A 14,754-nucleotide genomic window follows, 5' to 3' on the forward strand; every position below is an offset into this window, starting at 1 on the left:
CTTACTCCGTATCCGGCTATTTGCCCCTTACACAAATATACATATACATATAAAAAATACATATATATATGCAACGTCTAAGTGTATTTTAATACTAATATATGTACTTATATTAGTATTAAAATACACTTTGTATGACGTTACGTATACATTATCTATAATTTTTTATTTTATTTTTTAAACATGTTTAATTTTTTTTTTTTTTACACTACCCACCAGTCTAACATTTTAGACAGTCCCCCTGCTGGCAGATCCACAGCCAGCTATAGGGGCCAGTGTGATCGCTCTTTGAGAGCGTTCACATGGCCACCAGGGGCCTCATTTGCCGGGGGAGGGCTGCAACGCAGCCCTCCAGAAGAGGATTGCGGCGGAGGTGAGTAGTTGGAGGCTCCTGGGGCTGCAAGCCGTTATGGCGTTCTATGCCGCCGCAACGTCTTTAAAGCCCTTTTAATGCGGGACGGCATAGAACTCTGTAGCGGCGTTAAGGGGTTAATACTCCTTCAGACCAGTTCTGGTCACCTGTGGAGTCAGAATGGAATTTAGCAGGTCTGGGAAGGCCACCCAGAAACGCAAACACTGCTTTGACTGTCATTTAGAATCCCCTGGCTGTTCTAAGTCACATAAGATGGGACAGGACCAAGATCAGAACAAAATGCGTGTCTCACGCAAAACCGAAGAGTGCAATCAATCACTCAAAAGACACTCTGCTCGTGAAGAAGACAGACGAGCTCGGAAGGCCATTCAAAGGAGCAAACCCTACTCCTATAAAACCTCATCGAATGAGGACTCATCTTCAAACTCAGAAGATGAAAAATCTGAATCTGCCTCAAATGATTCGTCTGTTTCAGAGGCACCTGAGCTTCTCTCTAAATCTGACAAAGAGAATATTATAATGGATGTTAATGGGAAACCATTATTTGGCCCAGACCATATTAAGCACCCTAGGTCAGCCGAATGGGTCCCTATGGCTCATGTAGCCAATTATCTTGAATGCTGGTTGAGGAAACACCTTGACCAAGCGGCTCTTTATCAGACCTGTTAAAAACTGCAGATTGGTCTTCAGAATCTACATTTAAACAGTTTAATTTTAGACCTAGCATGCATGTTTCGAAAACAATATTGTAATATCTTTACGATGTATTTGATATATATATATATCTCTATGATTATTCAGCTTTTAACATGCATAATACATGCCTCCTGACTTGCTATAATAGTCAAGATTTTCCTGGTCTTGATGTCAGAAAAAAAGGAAAAAAAAAAATATGTATATATAAAATCATTTTTTTTATAAAGACAGGAGGCGAGCATTATCCCTCCCTCGAGTTTTGTCGTTCTTATCCTTAGAATTCCCTCTACTAGATACTGCTTATAGATTTGCAGCTCAAAAGAGGAAGAATATTGGGGATCATTCACTATATAGACCGGGGTAGGCAACCTTCGGCACTCCAGATGTTGTGGACTACACCCATAATGTTAGCAAAGCATCATGGGAGGTGTAGTCCAAAACATCTGGAGTGGCGAAGGTTGCCTATGCCTGATATAGACTATGCCGGATGCTGATTGACTACCGAGTGTTCCATTTCAGCTACTCTGTTTTTTTGTCTTTTATTCACTAAACTTTATTGAAAAAATGTATTTGCTGCTGAAGTTAAGTAAAGAAAGTTAATGCACAATACTCACCTCCTGTCTTTAATAAAATCTAAATTTTCTGACGTCAAGACTAGGAAAATCTTGAATTGTAACTGGATTTTTACAGTGTGTGAGATATCAGACAGATATCCTCAGAGGGCCTAACCAAATCGCTAATTTACTATAATGAGAAATTAATTCAATTACATTTTTGGAATTACACTATTGTGTTCCAATGTTGAGATCGACTAACCCTCAAATGCTGGCAAAAAAAAACATGTTTAGTATATACAAATTCTTGTAATTATATAGCAAATGTATGAATGAAAAGTCATGCTTTTTTAATTGTGTTTGCTACATAAAAGAGTCAATTTTAAAAAACACATAAACCTGTGATACTAACTATGTTTGTGTTATTTTCTAAATGCACGAAGTAAAGTAATGTCAAACGATGCAGCTACAGGTCGATTAGCTTCACATTTTTACAGTAAAGAGCAATACAAACTTGCCCTATACTGTTGCATAATGTCAAGGGATTATGCATCTACACAGACCAATGCTGTATCAGTTAGTAGCTTCTATACTAATGAAATATTTGGATCGTGGGATTAAGAAATAAATTAGCAGAAGGACAACATATTCTGCAATATCAAAACAACACGCAATATGTTTGGCTAAGTGATGGCTATAAATTCCAGCCAAGCATTGCATTTCCCTATAGGGAAATTGGAAACATTCTAAAAGAAATAAACAAAAGCGCGATACTATACACAGTGTAAGGAGAAGGGTTTAGAAATGCATCTGCTCAAAGCACTGCAGAATATAGATCTTACATATTTTTTAAACAAATCCAGTAGCTAGTCAACTAGTTAATATATACATAGTTTTTAAAGAAACACCCCCCAATATGCTGGAGGAAGTGTTCACGCCTTCCAATAGTTTCATCCATCTAAGCCTCTGGAAAGAAAGAGTGAGGAAGAAGCCTTTTGGTACAAACAGCGTCGTAATGTTTACACTTCAAAATAAGTTCCAACTATACTGGATTTACATTAACGCGGCTCTCTCACTTCGGAGTATTTCGTACAGTCTTTATTTTAAAAAAAAAAAACGTATCCTTTGATGAAATTTCAACGCAATCCAAAGGGACTACTTTGTCTTATGGTAAATCTGAAGTTGACCAAAGGTGACAAAAAGCAGAGCTGTACCGTTAAATTTTGTCCAATCCCAGGAGCCGTCACAATTGATAACTGTAATTCAGACACCAAATCTATGGAGGCTCCCGCAGTCTCGCTGGATCCTTCATAGACCTCTGAGATGTACTCTTGCACATGCACGATGTCACAGCATTGACATGGCTCCTGAAAGGTGAAGCCAGGAGCTGAAGAGGATACACAGAGTAAAAATGGTGGCGGCCACAAGGGACACCTTCATGTAAGCACAACTACATTCCCCTGGCACCTTGTGTCCACCAGACCGTCACCGAAGATGCTACTTTTAGGGATCAGTTCAGACCAGTTCTGCTTTAAGCATCTTTTAAGAGGAGGCAAGAGACAGCAAAAGCTCAATTTGTCTTTGCAAATATATAGACCCAATGGAAAACAGCTTGAAGGAAAAAGCTCATCTTTCTGAAAGTCAGACTTCTAACCAAAATCTTTGTTTTTTTCTTTTAAACAAACAAAAAAATAATAATCAAATACTATATATATTATATATATATATAAATATGTATGTAAGCTATTTATTAAAAAAAACACATAACAGAAAGACAGTTGCAGAAAGAAATGGCGATATTCCAGATTAAGAAATAAAAAGTGGATCAAAGGGCTCACTTTGAAATATCTGCCAAGAAGCTCAGGCCTACGTGTTTAAAGCAGTTTGTGGAAAGAGCTAATTTCCTGGTATACTGCTGGGAGAGGATCATGCAAAGCACTGGCATTCCAACCTCAAATGTGATATGGCATGTACCAAGCGGCCCTGCCTTAACAAAGGGGGACACCGAGTCAGACACATGGAAATCAAATTCCAGAAGAATGCTTGTCAAGGACAATGATTGCCAGACAGTATATCTAAAATAGTATATTTTGCTGCATGATTTCCCCTCCCCTACCCCCAAAAAACAAACAATTACACGATATAAAACATAAGAATGACTGAAAATTTTGTAATATAAATCTCAACCCATGGAAAGTCACAATTACCAATTTATGAGACATAGGAAAAAAAAACAAAAAACGTTTTTCTGAGAATAGCTTGTGTTAATTAAAAAAAAAATTATATATTATTCTTAGTTTTAGGATTAAAACATGATAGGGACACTTTATGGGTGTCATGTGCTTTTATTCACATCTCATGTGGTCGTAAGATGTGGTTTGCGTGTCCTGTGGACAACTGATACATATTACATGCGTGTGATCATATAGGTGTAGGTGCAGTGAGCATGAAAGAAGATTGTAATTCTGGTGGCAAGTGAAATGCAATGTCTGGTCTGTAAAAACAAACTAATCAAGGTCCTGAATAACTGACTTCTTTATATCAGTTCTATCTTTTACAACTCAAAAATAATTAAATAAATTACTACATGTGTATTGCCATTTTACCATCATGAGAATATGACAGCCTACATCACCACACTGACATCATTAAAATATTGCAGCCAGTTTATTACATCACTACTTTGCATGCACTCTTGCAGAATTCGCCAGGTCTGCTACTGGCCATATCTCCCAACGTGATTAGATAACACACAGCATAAACATTGTCCTTCTAAATACTGAAACGCAGGAGCAAGTCTGTGCACTTTAATGGTATTTCAAACGGATTCACACAAAGCTAGTTACGCAAAGGGATAAATGAGGATTTTAAAATAGGTTAAAGCATGACTAAGGCATTCTCAAAAGGATCCACCGCTATCATATCACTGCCAGCAACAACACTATTACTTGATCTCCTGCAATCTGTAGGAAATCTTGGATATTAAGGTGAATATCTTGGCTCATAGCGCTTTCCAATAATATCAATCCATGCGGAATCTTAAAAACACAGACAGCCTAAAATCAGGCCTAGAAGGCAAACGGGTGGATTATGGTTAGTTGCCAACGAGTTAGAAATTTTAAAAATGAAAAAGCGTAAAAAAATAAATAAAAAATAATCAAACTTTAAAGAGACACTATAGTCTCCAGAACAACTACAGCTTAATGTAGTTGTTCTGGTGAGTATAATCATTGCCTTCAGGCATTTTCATGCAAACACTGCCTTTTCAGAGAAAAGACATTGTTTACATTGCCCCTAGGGACACCTCCAAGTAGCCACTCCTCAGATGGCCACTGGAGGGGCTTCCTGGCTCAGGGCTGCACAGTAGGCAGCAATGCAGTTCAGAGTCTCCACGCTCTGCATGGAGACACTGAATTTTCCTCATAGAGATGCATCGATTCAATGCATCTCTAGGAGGTCGTGATTGGCGTTCGGCCTCGCCCCCTTGCCAATTTCAGTCAATCCAATGCTTCCCCCATGGGAAAGCAATGGATTGGCTAAAAATCGGCAATTCTGATGATGTCACCAAGGGGGCGGAGCTAGCTCTGGCAGACCCGCGCGGTGCTGAAAATAAGGTTAGTTTTAATATCTTTTAAGGGGGCAAGCCAACTAAATGGTGGGTTAAACACTATAGGGTCAGGAATACATGTTTGTTTTCCTGACCCTATAGTGTTCCTTTAAAGTTGTCTGAGCTGGAGATTTTCTTTTTCTACTCTGTTTTCAACCAAAATGTGTTAGTCCACCCATTGTACAGCGCTGCAGAATTTGAAGGCACTCTATAAATAAGAACAATAATAACTGCGATCCAATGAATTTAAAATTGTAACATTAGTTGAAGGCACAGGTTGTACAAGAGGTAGCATTCCCCAGTTTAAATGGAATTTTTAAAATACAGTAGATTGCAGTATGACTCCCACATTGAAATCAAATGTTGACTTAAAACTAATTCATGAAATTCAACTGCTTTACATTATCTACATAAAAGGAATGCTGTGGTTTCCTGCAGAAGAGACAATAATGACCATGTGTTTTATTAGTGACATATGCTACCAATTCAAATAGTTCTTAGTTCGTGAAATTTTTATAAAAAAATTCTAAGGATTTTTGGAATATGTTGTCTTCACAAATCTAATAATATTCTTGTTTGCTAATTCCATATTTCATATATTTGAATCTCACATAGAGGTCAAGACTTGCTTAGAAAAAGCACAGCCAGGGCACTTAATGCAAATTAACTTATGACCCATGACCTCTCTCATCTTGGTCAATTCATTTTAACTCTCTGAAATGAGTCTTTACCATGTGAAAGTGCTGAGGTGACAGACCTGGCAAGTGAGCTAATCTTCTCATGCAGAGATCAAAGCACTGTCCTGGAGGCTATGGATTGCACTTTTAACCCCTTAAGGACCAAGCTTCTGGAATAAAAGGGAATCATGTCATGTGTCCTTAAGGGGTTAAACCCAGAATCTGCAGGACAACTCTTAAAGGATACCCCAACACGCCCAACCGTGTTTGTCAAGACGTTAGAGTACACATCCCATAATCCTTGCCAGTTGATGACTTATGGGGGAAATAAAGGAAATGTAATCAGATATATTGATAGCTAGTAATAACCATTCTGACCATAGTAATACAGGAGCAGATGGGCTATACACCATACCTTAGATAACTCCTTGCCTGGTCCGCATTGCCTGCAAGGTCTACAGCTCCCAGTGCTGTCAAGGAATTCTTGCTCCCTGCAGTCCCCAACTTCAGAAAAGGTTCGGCCAACCTATAAAGTCAGGTGGAGGTGGGAATTAAAGATATCAGTCATGTATCCAGATATTTGTATGAAAAAAATAAATAGATACAAAAATAAATAAAATACATGTAATAAAAAGCTTTACATTTTACATAACAAATGCATACGATTAAATGCAAAACAGAGCTATTCACTTTAGTGAAAATTCAAAATTAATTCAAAGCGAATTTAAAATTTAAGGTCAAAATAGCCAAACCGAAAACATTTTCTAAGTCACATATGCTTAGGTACTGCGACATTAAATTTGATGTTCACTGTGAATTCTAACTTTAGTGAATAACTCTCTAAGGCTGAACAATTTTCGACTGAAATTGGTCTACAGCTGTGAGCAGGTCATGCCAAAAAAGGTTCAAAAAAGTTAAATCTTTTAAATATACATTGGGTTCTCCATTTACAACAAATGCTGTGCATACATCCCAAAAATTCTGACTTTAAATAAAAATTAAAAAAAATACAAAATTAAGTAGGTTCAAATGATTTTTACCTGGACCATGTTCATTTGAAAACAACTAATATTTTCAATTATTAGCTAAAATGAAAACCTATTTGTGTTGATTTCACATTCAAGTACTAATCACACACAGACAACTTTCAAGCCATCAAGGCCTCTATAATTGGGGAGAAGAATGGCTAGTACTCGTTTTCACGGACAAAGATTATCCATTAAATGCTTCTTTCTCCCTAGATCAAAGTGCTGTCAGTTTAGATTATTATAACGTGAGAAAGACATCGTACTGATGGTGCCAGACAGGTGCAGCTCTGCTATTTTTCTAAGTTTATAAAGAAAATTCAGAATTCAAAGTGAAATAAGACCACATTTGTAGAAATATCTTAGCCTTTAAAATAGTTTAACATCTTTTCCTATTTAAAACCAGTATGTGCTTTGATGCAATTTTTGTTTCTGTTCTTTATCAGTTTGTATTGGTTAATATCAGTTTATTGCGGCCTATCTGAGGCTTCTACTGGCATCTACCTCCTCAATACCAAGTTCCCTTACTTGGGAAATCTCAACAACATAAACCATTACATCCCATTGTAAAAGGTACTGCATCAATGAGTCTCTGACACCATTCCCTTTGTTTAGTTTTTGTTTTGGTGAAAATGTTTGAGAACAGTTTAATTGGAGCCAAAACAAACCACAAAAAAAAAACCCTCCTTGAATGTGACTTACATAGCTTTCTTAAACACTTCCTGTAAAATGAGATCTAATCTTTATACTTCCTTTATTGCATAGTCTGTTTAATTTAGAAGGTCTTATCACCTGCACTGTTAATAGCTTGCTAGATCTTGCATCGGTGTTCTTAAAGTTCGATTTACAGAGCACAAGATAAAAAAGGTCTAAAGTAATTTAACATGTGATTGAAAATGAAAACTTTTTTGTCAAGTAGGCTGTTTGAGTCAAAGCCAGAAGAGGTGTGGCTCGGGCTGCATGGACAAAAAAAAAGTGACAACTCCTAAATGGCTGTAAACTGACCAGTTAGACTTCAGGTGCATGATCTATACATAAAAACTGCTTCATTAAGCAAAGTTGTTTTGGTGACTAGATGTCCCTTAAAGGGATATGTGAAGACATATAAAGTCCTGGAGGTGGCAGCTAATTGTAATATAATGAAAAAAACTAAACAAATTAAGAATAGAGCCTGTGTTGCAATAGGAAATATGCAAGGCTACTTATTGAATTTCTTTCCTTCAATAAAAATATACTGTAAACAAAATTATGGAAGGTTTTGGTGTTTTTAAACTCCCTGTACAGACCCGCATGTTAAACACATGTAGAATAATTTACAAAGAAACATTGCCTGGAGAACAGAGAGAGTTGAATTCCCCCTTCTAAGCAAATTGTTTGCCTCAAAATAGAACTTAAATGCCATTTTAACATTATGAGTTCAAGCATGACACTGAAATATAAAACAGAGGACTGGCTCAAACTTAATAAAAACATCTGGAAGAGTCTGCACTTCATTTATTTTACCAAAGAGGAAAAAAAAAAAAAAAGAAGCAATTCATCTTTATTAGTTCATTACTTGAGTGCACAGAACCATGACGCATGTGATTCTTGCCGTCTCAGATATTTCATTGTTCTCTTTTACTAAATGTAATGATAACTTTCTGTATTGCTTTTAAGTAGTTTAATGAAATATAGAGTTTAGAACAAACTGTCCAGACTAGAAAAAGGAGAGACACGATTCTCAACAACTTAACATGTTCTCAGAGTGTCGTCATAGGAGTCATGCTCTTAATGGCAATGCCTAAATGGACCCAAACAGTTATCTGGGTTGCTGCATGTCATCAAGATGGGACCGGACATGTATTTTGGCTCTAAACTGCCCAATCTAATCTTGTTTTTACCTACACGAGATAGAACTGCCAAATTTACAGAGGAAAATCCCTAAATGCCCCAGGAGGGGTAGTTTCAGTATTTTGAAGTGGTGATGATGTCTGATCTGTATGTGCAGCGGCACATACAAAGATTAACCCCCCTGTAATTCCACCTCCTGCAGCATCAATGGGGCGTCAATAGCCAGCCTAGAAGTGAAGCTCCAGACTAACTAATGTCAATTCTGTGCAATTTTCTAATGCATAGAAATCCGATTGACTGAGAGCGGTCAGCTGACACTCTCAGCCAATGAATGGGAGGCAAGATTAGCATCCGGTTTGCAGAAACCAGTACAAATATATATAATTTTATTTATTTTTATTCTTTATTTTTGTCGTGCAGGTGAGTACATTGCAACAATAAACGCCACAACAGCGTATACGTTTTATACAAGGTAAACAGTGGCAAGGGTAAATGCACGTTTTTTTTTTATAGTAGGATACATAAAACAAGTTTAACTGAACAGTTTCCAGAGTAGAGTTAGAGTGTTCGATGTGTGTGAGGGAGGAGTGTGGTGTAGGTGAGTTGTGTCGGTAGTACAGGCTATGTGCAAAGTGAGAGTGGGTGTCCTGTTTGGTCGTTAGTCTGGCTTAGGCAAGTGTAGAGTATATGGACCTCATGTTAAATGCACATATGATCATTCTGAGCTAGGCATCAATACATTCTAATGGCAGGATGAATGTAAAGTAGTATGCTGAAACGAGCTTTTGCAGCTTTCTAAGAGCACATAGTGAGTTTGCCTAAGAGGTACTATAATCATGACTGGGTATCAGAGTAGGCTGCTTAATCATTAGTGTATCACAGTGATTACCAAGTTTTCCTAGCGTCTGTAGTGAGAGCTATCATATGACTAAAATGCACACAACATAACATTAAACCGGCTAACTTTAAGCATTTCTCGTGCACTATTCCTATGTTCCTAGGGGGGAGTATTTTCATGCATTCTCCAAGTATGACTATTGCTGACTAAAGCGTTACAACATGTATTAGGGTTTAGACTAGTGGTAATACTGGCGCTTGTGTTACGTTATGAGCCAGCTTTCAGGATAGGCACATGTTATATGATGTAACTCGACTGTAATAATACCATATATATTTGCCCCTAACCGTTGCACCCTAGGAGAGTATGCTTAATATTGCTAAGATATGCTTAAAAGACGCTTAAAAGACGCTTTTAAAAAAAAAAAAAAAAAAAACGCTTGGAAATTTGCCTGGCATATATTATTACGTTCTAATAGCAGTGTATTAATTGATGCTAAGGCTAAACTGTGCCTTGAATAGTCCAGTGCGTGGGTTTGTTTAGCCGATGCCCATTGATGGCAGGCTGCTAGCCCCTGATATCGTAAGTCCACCTTTCAGTGTGCGGGTTCGCTGCCATCCACGCATGTCCGCATGCTCCTGCATCTCACCCACAGACAAGTAGCAGAGTCCCTTAACTGGTCCCGGGCTTCTAGGTATTTCTAGTGCTCGTGAGCGTTGCCACCAGGGGTGTGCCATTCGGTCGGGCGGCTTGTAAGCACGGACTCGTCCTCCGCCAGTGCGTTCTTGCTGCGATCTGCTGTCTGCGGGAGTGTGTGGTTGTACCACCGCTAGGTGCCGGTTGTTTGTCTTTGGGGCCGCTGAGTGCTGGGCAAGCTGGGTCCTGTTGCGTGGTGTGAGATCGTTTGCTTCGCGTGGGGGGCCCGGTGCTTGTGCCCGCCCTTTTGAGTTTCGGCTCCGCTGCATTCTGGAGGCCGCTCTGGAGTAACGGTGTGGGTTCCATTGCAGACTACGCCGAGTGGCCGGTCGGAGCCATGCCGTCACCTCTTTCATCGCTATCCTGTATAGCTGTCTCTGGGTCTTGAGTCTTGCCCACAGGTAAGTACTTAGGCGGTTTATGTACTCCAGTGCGTGCTTGGGCGGTTTAATTGGTGTGGGCTTGGGCCTGTGCTGCGTCCACGCCGCCATTTTGGCTGGGCCCAGTAGGTCTCGTCTGGTCATACGCTTATTCATCCCCATGTGGGGTCTGTTAATGTGTTTGTCGCCTGGTCGTTTGCTTGTGCCGGGATATCCCTCACCGGCGGGGGGGGGGTGATCTGGATCTTGAGCGGTGCAGTATTTTCCCGCTGGTCCGTTGGCGGGGAGGTCGGCCGCCTCTCCCACGCCGGTACGCACTGGTAGGCCGCAAATCTGCGTCTGCTTCAGAGTGCCTCTCTGAGTCCGGTGGTCCGGTCAGGTAAGTCCCCGGGTGCCACCGCAGCTTTGCTGTGCCTGATTAGGAGGTTCAGTGTGAGTTTTTGGTTAAAAGTCGCTTGATTGCAGGGCTTTTTCACGGAGCTCCTGCTCAGTGCGACTAGTCTGCTTGGCGGTCAGGCCCCGCCCCTATAATTTTATTTTTTAAAGAAACTATTCATATAATTTGAGATGGTGTGCATAATTAGCAAAGCAATCCAAATGCAAACCTGCTCATCAGAGCTGTCCACCATAGGCAACCTGATCAGCAGAAGGACTATCAAAAAGACAAATTACGTTGCTGATATTTATTCCCACTTAATAGTGTGCTTCCACACATATCTATCCAGGACCATCAATTTTGTGGAGACTCCACTCCTATATTAGTAACCTACAGATCATTCTGCCCTGTACTGTCCCATCCCTCCATTGTATAAACAGCCCCATTAACTTTCCAATAGATCCAGCTCCTGAGAAATACACACACTCTGTGAAGTACCCCCTCCTCTTACACATGGGCAAATATGTGGGTATGGAGGGGTAGAATAAAATATATATGTACAAGAATATACTTACCAATAAAAGCAGGGACATTTCATGTCTACATTGTTACAGATGTAATACAGAATAAAAAAATTCTACATTTGCATTACCAAGTGATATTTTGGGAAACTATTTTTACTTGTCACCCTGCTTATTCCTTTCAAGTTATGTGCCTTATGTATTTATGTCTAAAAACGGTAAAACTGCAAAGTAACCCACTTGGTTTAGATAAAAAAAAAAAAAAAATACAAATAAAAAGTTAATTTTTCAAAGTGGACGGAATTACTCACATCTTCAGCTCAAATTGTGAATACAACATTATCAACTGATATGTAATGTTTGTAGATGTTACATGTAAAAATATGAAGGATGTTCCCTTGTGAGAAACACGGGCACACACACACTAAATATAACAGCCAACTGCTACATTGCTGGGTAATATATTACAGTTTATACAATAGTCATAAAGAATAGAACAGAATTGTTTCCAGAGAGAAACTCTTTTCAAGCATCTTACCAGGCAAGACACCAGAAGCAGCAGCATCTTGGACGAGTGATCGTTCTTCAGTGGCGGCGTGGCGGCCATTTTTAAACAACACCCAGGTCTTCTGTTTTCAGTGGTCTGAGGGGGAGGGAAAAATATAAATAAATACATATAAAAAAAAACAGAAAGTATAGAATATGGAATCGTGAAATATTAGTAAACATAAACAATGTGCCAAAATGACCAATCACCAATTTAGGATTTAGTGTAATCAAAATAAAGAAAGGAACCACACTAAATTTCAGTCGACACCAGGTGCACTGAAGCAGGATCAGCAAAATCCACAACGATAGGGCAATCAGGGAAAAAAAATCTCCAGGCACTCAAAGCGTTCAAACCATAGGCAGGTTTATTGGGTCAAAAAAGTTATAAAGTAGCAACGTTTCGACCTACGACAAGGTCTTTATCAAGCTTGATGAAGCAGTCCCTGGAGATTTTTTCCTGTTACCCCCTCCCCCTCCCCCCTCCCCATCCCAATTTAAGATTTAGGTGATTTGCTAATAATGTATACATGTAAAAAGGTATTTAGAGCAATTACATTGCATCTTATTTACACAGAGTGATTTCCAAACACATTTATTGTAGTTTAAAGACACATTACTGGTAGTATTTTTCCTGTATCTTTATGAAAAACTCAAAAATGACAGTTGCACCATGCAGAGTAATATGGAATGTATTGTATGTAACTTGAGAAAGCTGTACCGTCCATTGCATGGACAGCAACATGGAGGAGAATGCTGAAGCATGGACCACATATAGCATATCTCTTAAGTGTCCCCATTTATTATTTCTATAGCGCCAGAAAATTCCGTAGTGCTGTACAATAGGTGGACTAACAGACACATAATCAGTTTTTGTAAATAAGAAACATTGTTCTTGTTCTACATAGCTTTTAGTTGCATACATTGTTATTAGCAAATTATGTATATAGTGCCAATATATTTGCTTGTGATTTTATCAGCACAATGTATAGATTAGCAGCTACTTCTAACATCCCTTTTTTGTAGTTATCAATTTCTACCACGGCTGAACATGGAAATGATCAAACCGCTATAGCTAGAAGTGCTGACACATTTAATAAGAGTTCCCTTGCTCCATGCAGCCCAAAAACTACCTGAGAGCTCAGGAAATTAATTCTATTGTGTTTTAATCAGCAGACTACAAACACATGTAACCAGCCAACTTTGTCATTTCCAAAAAACATTAATCCCAGCGAGAAATTATCGTCACAGAGAACAATATCTCGGCTACAGAACAATTTCTTTCCTGAGCAACAACTTTTTTTCCCTTCTTTTACAGCCGTTCAATCAATGCACAGAGCACATGAGAGACACATTTATACAGCTCCTGCTAAAATAGTGAAATAAATAACCATTAAAGTCCGTCCGCCATTGAAATAGCAGCTAATGGATTCAATAACACATGAGTGGTGCTGCCTATGTTTTCCTACACCACAATCTATATCAATAACTGAAAGTTGCCTGTGGAGGTTTCTATGTGGTTAAAAACTAGGGTTCGGATCCACGAAGTTCCAATCAATGTGCTAATTCAAGAACTAAATCCAAAATCTTCCACTTTAATGAAAATAAAGTTAGAATTGTAAAGTGGATTGGTAGAAAGACAATGCACCTGCATTGTTTTTTTTTTAAGATTCCTTTTAGGTCTTTAAAAGACAAAGTGTAATTTTATTTTTATGAATTGAAAAGAAAAAATGAAATGTTATGTCGCCTCTGTACATGGTTTTAATTTATATACAGGTACTTTTCATATGTGTTTTCAAAGTGTTTCCTAGCTTATGTTTTCTCCCTGAGATCAGCCATATTTATCCTCCTGGGAACCGTGAAAAAAAAAAAAAAAATCCCAATATGCCATCCATTTTTCATGAAGAGGAAGTTCCCAGCATCCTAGCCCATCACATGAAATCACTGGAAAGCACAGGACGTCCTCTTTCCAATACAGCAGGGATTGATAGAGTAGCTCAAAAGAATAAAATGAGATGCATGTCAACGAAATGTCCAGTACAGAGGACACAAGTTAATGGGCTGGGTCTGTCTACCAGACATTCACTAGAGACGCTTCCTGCTTTTTCACGGAGTTTAACTCAGTGAAATGATGCTAGACGTCATCACACCGTACATTAGGATGTTCAGCGTCTTCAAACCCCCCATAGGAAATCATTGAATGCTTTCTAATGGGGAAGGCCTAATTCATGCGCATTGGGTTCTCCCTCGGCGATGACATCAGAGAAGGCAAAGGTGGAGCCAGCTCAGAGGGTCTTCAGCGCTGGAAAAAGATGGGTTTCAAATTTTTTTTTATTAACCTTTAACATGGGGCGGATGGGGGGAGGGGGCAAAAGGTACACCATAGTGTTAGGAATACAACGTTGTATTCCAAACACTATAATGTTCCTTTACGTTCAACCAAGTCATCCTACTAGGAAAATGCATACACAGAAAGGAGAGAGGCTCATCTACATATTTAGATAATTGCAAGGTCAGAACTGAAAAGACTCCGGGTTGAGGCTGCTCGGCACAGTGTCAAGACCTGCAGCTGAAAACATTCCCCTGCTGGCTGTATCCTGGACGAGTTCAGCTTTTTTAACATTTGTTGTATAAT

General features: G+C 39.0%; 1 protein-coding gene across 1 annotated transcript in view; it reads right to left on the reverse strand.

Moving 5' to 3' along the window:
* TNFRSF19 (TNF receptor superfamily member 19) overlaps window positions 1-14,754 on the reverse strand; it is a 70,055-nt gene that overhangs the window by 40,898 nt on the left and 14,403 nt on the right. The window contains exons 2-3 of the mRNA XM_063429736.1: window positions 12,112-12,216; window positions 6,323-6,433 (exon numbers count right to left, since the gene is read on the reverse strand). Of these exons, the coding sequence (XP_063285806.1) occupies window positions 6,323-6,433; window positions 12,112-12,180 (180 nt within the window). The 5' untranslated portion in view covers window positions 12,181-12,216. The remainder of the gene's footprint in view (window positions 1-6,322; window positions 6,434-12,111; window positions 12,217-14,754) is intronic.

The sequence above is a fragment of the Pelobates fuscus genome, chromosome 1 (assembly GCF_036172605.1).
Source record: "Pelobates fuscus isolate aPelFus1 chromosome 1, aPelFus1.pri, whole genome shotgun sequence".
NCBI classification, from domain to species: domain Eukaryota; kingdom Metazoa; phylum Chordata; class Amphibia; order Anura; family Pelobatidae; genus Pelobates; species Pelobates fuscus.